Source organism: Sinocyclocheilus anshuiensis, unplaced genomic scaffold (assembly GCF_001515605.1).
Source record: "Sinocyclocheilus anshuiensis isolate Anshui unplaced genomic scaffold, SAMN03320099.WGS_v1.1 scaffold565, whole genome shotgun sequence".
NCBI classification, from domain to species: Eukaryota; Metazoa; Chordata; class Actinopteri; order Cypriniformes; family Cyprinidae; genus Sinocyclocheilus; species Sinocyclocheilus anshuiensis.
This window is the reverse complement of record NW_015539869.1, coordinates 239,719-246,155: the sequence shown is the minus strand read 5'-3', so window position 1 is coordinate 246,155 and position 6,437 is coordinate 239,719. Positions and strand designations below refer to the sequence as shown.

Below are 6,437 nucleotides of genomic sequence, written 5' to 3'. Positions count from 1 at the left end.
GAATCAGATGCTCTGTACACTGGTTCTGGAATCAGACGCTGTACCCAGGTTCTGGAATCAGACACTCTGTACACTGGTTCTGGAATCAGACGCTCTTTACACTGGTTCTGGAATCAGACGCTCTGTACACTGGTTCTGGAATCAGACGCTCTATACTCTGGTTCTTGAATCAGACGCTGTACCCAGGTTCTGGAATCAGACACTCTTTTCACTGGTTCTGGAATCAGACGCTCTGTACACTGGTTCTGGAATCAGATGCTCTATACTCTGGTTCTTGAATCAGATGCTCTGTACACTGGTTCTGGAATCAGACGCTGTACCCAGGTTCTGGAATCAGACACTCTGTACACTGGTTCTGGAATCAGACGCTGTACCCAGGTTCTGGAATCAGACACTCTGTACACTGGTTCTGGAATCAGACGCTGTACCCAGGTTCTGGAATCAGACACTCTGTACACTGGTTCTGGAATCAGACGCTGTACCCAGGTTCTGGAATCAGACACTCTGTACACTGGTTCTGGAATCAGACGCTGTACCCAGGTTCTGGAATCAGACACTCTGTACACTGGTTCTGGAATCAGACACTCTGTACACTGGTTCTGGAATCAGACACTCTGTACACTGGTTCTGGAATCAGACACTCTTTTCACTGGTTCTGGAATCAGATGCTGTACCCAGGTTCTGGAATCAGACACTCTTTTCACTGGTTCTGGAATCAGATGCTGTACCCAGGTTCTGGAATCAGACACTCTTTTCACTGGTTCTGGAATCAGATGCTCTGGGCTGCTGTTCTTGTTGTTTATTGTGTGTGTTTGTGTTTCAGGGACATGAATGGCTTCGTGGTGTGGTGTTTAAAAGGCCAGTTCTCATCTCCAACTCCTCAGGCCAAGCCGCGCAGTGTCAGTCTGGACATGCGCAGTCTCTCGCTGGAAGGAACCGGTCCCCCGCAGCCTCTCAAGCCCAGGTGGAGTACTTTCACAGCTGTCACTGCGGAGAACATCAGCATCATGGGATTCACAATGACACGAGATTCTCGCATGTCACAAACAGACTCCAGTGTTTGGATGATTTGACTGGTAAATTAGACTGAAGCAAATGAGCTGTTTGTCTCTGCAGTATCCACACAGGTAGAACTATCTATTCAGAGCAAAGTGTTCGACCAGTGTCTCATTATATCACTCTCCATCACTGGATTCACAGCTTTAAATCATCTTTAGTGATTCTGCGTTGGCTTTAAACCACAGTGATATAGCCTAGTGCTGACTGAACACGAAAAAACCCTAGAGTGTAGGTGTTAAGAGTGGTTGCTAGGGTATTACTATGTGGTTGCTTGGGTGTTCTGACTGTCTTTTTCCATAGCAACCCTCCTGAAGCCCCATCGAAAGTCAGCCGTCGGCGCAGTAAGCTGGACATGAACAACCCGATGGAGGCTGTGTATGACAGCGGTAACCACAGCAGCATCCACGGTCTCACAGGTACAGCAACAGACAAACCAATCACATCATCGCTTCATATAACAGGAGCACACGCAATCTGTGTCCTATATAAATATGTCATCATATGTATCATGCATTTAACAATCTTCACATGTGAATTTGTCACGTGCCTCACTCTTGTTTGTGTTTGTCCTCAGCGATGGATGGAGTTCCTTTCTCTCTACACCCGAAGTTTGAGTCTCAGTCAAACTCAAAGGTCAGAGGTCACTGCATCACTCATTAACATGTGGAAATCACATGCATGTATCTGGTCATTACGCCTCAATGTGCTGTGACTAGAGTGAAGAATTTAGGGTAAGATGAGAGAGTTCTGTTCGAGAGATCTTAAAAAGTGATTATTGTACAAAAGTCTTTGACCACAGGATGCTGTCATTAACCAGTCACAATCACAGTGACCCATAACAGACGTGTTGTTGTGTCTGTCAGGTGTCTGTGAGCACGCTGAGTGACATCCGTATCAAATCAGTGCAGGACATTGAGAATGAGGTGAGGTGATCTGCATCTGCACCAAGCTTTATTGCTTTTGCAAGTACCATTAATAAGATTGTAAGACATCATTTTGAGACGATGTAGAGACATCAGATTTTTTCTCATCGTTCTGGAGGACTTTTATTTTGAATCTGCCTTTGTTCGTGTTGATCGTTTGTCCGTTTCGTGTGTAGTTCAGCAGATTTCACTGACAGATTGTTTCTCTGCAGTATAACTACACGTTTGCGGTGGAGGAACTGGCAGCGAAGAGAATCTGTCCGTCAGTGAGCGGCTGAAATCATTCCTCTCGTCTTCTCAGAATCCCATTCCGTTAGATTAGCTCTCAGGCTCTGGTCCATGAAATCACACACTTATTTCTGGTTTAGGATGACCAAAACTCACACTACTGGTTTTGCAGGGCTGGTTCTGGTTGGTCTCATTCTCTCTTTTCTCTACCGGGTTGGTTGAACATGAAGGATTTTCTGCATCCAAACACATTAGGTGCGTGTGTTTCTGCGAAACACTAACAGGCGAATCAAAGGGCTTGACAAAGTGCCTTCTCCACAGAGATATGTACATGTCATTTTATAAGGCCACAATATTTTATGTATATGTTTTGGGATTTTGAGCTGCAGCTTGGTATTTAAAAAGTGTGGTTACACTAATATTCTTTATTTATCGTATGAAAACTGTTCGTGGGGACCAAAATACAATGTGTTTTTCCACTACTCTTTTGTACTTGCTTCGTTAAAATCTGTCTTTTTGTGGAATTTTAATAAAAATTATCATATTTGCAGACTTACACAAAGGAAGTTACGTTTTAACTAGACATTTTCTGTAAAATTCCTCATGTAGACCTAAACCTGTTTATATGAACGTATATTTTTTTGTTTTACTTTTCTATATCTACATAAATGCCTTATTTCAGATCATAAACAAAACCACAGACGCACTTTTGTTTTGAAATAGTATACGGAAATAGCGTTCTTCCGGCCGTCGAGGCAGCTCATTGGCTCGCTCAAGCGTCAGTCATTTAGCCACACCCCTTTGTGGGCGGAGTCAGTGCGGTCTGCGCGAGCGTCTCGCACACAATCACAGCGCTACACTGAAAACTGCTGCAGGATGGATCGAGGATATTCTTCAGGTGAGTGTTTTACTCGGTATTTATTTTATGTAAGAGTCTGTTTGTTTGCTGGGAGCGTGTATTGTTCTGTATTTAAGCCCTGTAACTTAACGTTACTGTGATTCGGTCTGTGTTGGTTAAGTGCTTAAAATGGCGCAGGTAAAAATAAGGCGCAGACTTCTTAAACGCTGTCTACACCATTAAAACAGAGTTAGTTAGGTTCCTTTAGTAGGAGTATTTTGATTTTAAAGCGTTCTTTCATCGATTGCTGTCGAACTCGATGTGAAACGCATTGTTATTGTCTTATTTAAGCGCGCGCATCGAGCAACGCAAACCATTAACGTAGTCGCACATTTGTCTTTATTCAGCGGCATATCAAACTAATAATCTTTATTCTCCGTTAGGCGCGTGTGAATGAATCAAGCAACGCGCTGCGATCATTCGGCGTCTAAAATCGCGTCAGTGAGTCAAAAGGGAAGAATCGCCTTCGTTTCTTGCCACACTTTCATTACTCGGTGACTTGATGGGATAAAATGGAGTCGTGTTGTAAAATGGCCGCCGTCTCCATTCTGCTGCTCTATTGTTCGATTAATCGCCTCGAGTGACTGACCTGTAAACACATTACAGTACAGCGGTTTACTTTGAGTTTAGTGTCAATACACAGAGTTTATAGTTAGTTAAGTGTACTGACATCTGTAATACCCCGTGCTATTGTAGTTCATGTCTAGTACTGGCATAAGTTTAAATCTGTGCATTTTCTCTTGAGGTAAAACAAATCTTAATTATTTTTGACGCCATGTCTGTAGGCTCAGGTACATTTCTGTCCAATCAGATGTCCTTTTGAGTGTCAAAGCCCCGCCCTCTAATGTCACCTGACTCTGAGTAGCCAGTAATAAGTCTTCATGGTTGTTAATACTCCACAGTTAAATCTGAAATGCAATTAGAAAGATTTCATTTTGGAACCTTTAGATAATAGCTTTTTATACGTGTTTTTATTTATTTATTTTCTTCTTGAGTATCATATCTGCTCCATCAGGCTTTCATGGCTCAGTCTGATATAGGCCTAGTGAGAATATTGAGGAAAAAACAGCTCAGTTTTATTCAGAGATTAAAGCAGTTTGCCGCAGGTGCTGATATTTATGTTGCTTATAATGTAAATCAATGAGATCTTTATAACAGTAGAGCAGATACTGACATAAAATTATCTAAATATCAGTCTATATCTCCAGTAATCTGTCTCAGTAAGATGAGATTGAAATGCTCCAAACATATAATGCAGTGATTGAGAGCTGAAGAAATAAAGGCTCCTCAGAAGATGTGAGATGTTCTGGAGGCTTGTGAAGATCATTCCTCCGCTGAGGAACAGTGAAAGTAAAGCTTCTGGAAACAAACGCTCCTCAAAAGATCCTGAGGATCAGATTTGAGACTCTAAAACATGATTGATGGAGACTCAAGTAAAGCTGAGCTGCTTCAGTCCAGTAAGTGTTCATGCTTACTGAATTACTGCAGTTATTCTGACCTTTACTTGATAAAAATCAGTCCAGATCTGACACGAGAAGCGTTTCTACAAGAGCTTCGACTGGATAAAAACTCTAAACTACCAATTGGATGACATTGAGGAGATTAAGTGTGACAGGTTTTGGTCATCTAGAGACTTAGATACTCCTGGATCAAATCTGATGTCCAGAACGAGCTGTAATTTCTCTCTCTGACGTGTTCTCGACTGGTTTCAGGGTTCTCTGGCTGGGGAGGGTCGGGTGGAGGAGGATCGTCCAGAGGTGAGTCTGTGGCCGTGTTCAGCTCCGTCATCGTTCACATGTTGGTCCAGCAGATAATCAGCTGCTCTGTTACGGCTCAGGTTCGGGCGGTTACGACCTGTACGGGTATAAGGACTCCATGTCCAGCAGCGGAGGGTTCGGAGGAGGCGGGTACGGATCCAGCGATCGGATGAAGAGAGGACTCTCTGGGGGATCTCTGCTGTCCTCCAGCGGCTCCAACGCAGACGACGTCATCGCCAAGATCAACCAGCGGCTGGACATGCTGACGCAGCTGGAGGGAGGCATGAAGAGCGGCGCTCGCGGAGACAGGTGACGCAGCACACACACCTGAAACCAGACGCATCGTCCGCTCAAACACACTCGCGTGCGCAGCTGCCCTCATCAGCCCGTCTGATGCATAGCTACTATACATTAAAACACCAGATAGTAGACCTAAAAGACAGAAATTGGTTTCAATGTATATCTATGGCGTTAAATTGGATGTTATGCATCTTTTTTGGCACTCATTTCTTTTGGAGGAAACAGAAAATATGGCAAAAGGAAATATTGTTTATCCTTTTACTCCCTCGTATTTCTCAACTTGCTGGTTTTTGACGATATACATGTGTGTTTATTAGGGATGTAACGATGCACGGCGAGCCAGGTTGAAAATCGATACAAATGTGACTATTCAAATCGGTTGAGATATTAAACGAATCGCGATACAGTTGGTGGCAGGAGTTTATATGTGACCCTGCAGCACAAAAGCAGTGTTAAGTCGCTGGGGTATATTTGTAGCAATAGCCAAAAATACATTGTATGGGTCAAAATTATACATTTTTCTTTTATGCCAAAAATCATTAGGATATTAAGTAAAGATCATGTTCCATGAAGATATTCAGTAAATGTCCTACCGGAAATATATCAAAACTTAATTTTTGATTAGTAATATGCATTGCTAAGAACTTAATTTGGACAACTTTAAAGATGATTTTCTCAATATTTAGATTTTTTTGCACCCTCAGATTCCAGATTTTCAAATAGTTGTATGTCAGCCAAATATTGTCCTATCCTAACAAACCATACATCAATGGAAAGCTTATTTATTCAGAACTATTTTTACTCTTTAGAAAAATTGACACTTAAGACTGGTTTTGTGGTCCAGGGTCACATATCAGTGACGGGTAAAAAAAAATCATTTTTAAATCGTTAAAAAAAATGTTCAAAAAAGCCATATATTGTATAATATCCATTTTTGATGTCGCCAATAATTAGAGATGCACCGAAATGCCGGCTGGCGAAAATGAGTTCACCGCTCAGGATTCACTTTCACGTGGTGTGACGCTCTGCGTATTATCCGCTCTATGCGTGTGTGCTCCGCTCAGTCGCTCCACTCGTATACCGTTCATGCTCATCGGAACAGCAAAGTCCACTCAAAAACCGAGCCGACGGGAAACATCAATGTAGTACAGTATTGTTTCTGTCTGCAACAGCCCTACTGTGTTGTAACATGGTGTGGTATGTGGGCAACTCTGGTAACGCTGCCCTCTCATTCATTGATCTGCTAACCGCTATGTTATGCTCGTGTGTTCT

At 42.7% G+C, this 6,437-nt stretch overlaps 2 protein-coding genes across 4 annotated transcripts in view; both read left to right on the top strand.

Moving 5' to 3' along the window:
- mvb12a (multivesicular body subunit 12A) overlaps positions 1–2,510 on the top strand; it is a 7,768-nt gene extending 5,258 nt beyond the window's left edge. For all 3 annotated transcript variants that reach the window (XM_016481469.1, XM_016481467.1, XM_016481468.1), the window contains exons 6-10: positions 824–964; positions 1,360–1,475; positions 1,634–1,692; positions 1,923–1,982; positions 2,195–2,510. In XM_016481469.1, coding sequence (XP_016336955.1) covers positions 824–964; positions 1,360–1,475; positions 1,634–1,692; positions 1,923–1,982; positions 2,195–2,260 — 442 coding nt within the window. In that variant the 3' untranslated portion in view covers positions 2,261–2,510. The remainder of the gene's footprint in view (positions 1–823; positions 965–1,359; positions 1,476–1,633; positions 1,693–1,922; positions 1,983–2,194) is intronic.
- Positions 2,511–2,991: 481 nt separating this feature from the next.
- Positions 2,992–6,437, top strand: part of LOC107685047 (A-kinase anchor protein 8-like) — a 9,940-nt gene continuing 6,494 nt past the window's right edge. The window contains exons 1-3 of the mRNA XM_016481484.1: positions 2,992–3,108; positions 4,821–4,865; positions 4,946–5,174. Of these exons, the coding sequence (XP_016336970.1) occupies positions 3,087–3,108; positions 4,821–4,865; positions 4,946–5,174 (296 nt within the window). The 5' untranslated portion in view covers positions 2,992–3,086. The remainder of the gene's footprint in view (positions 3,109–4,820; positions 4,866–4,945; positions 5,175–6,437) is intronic.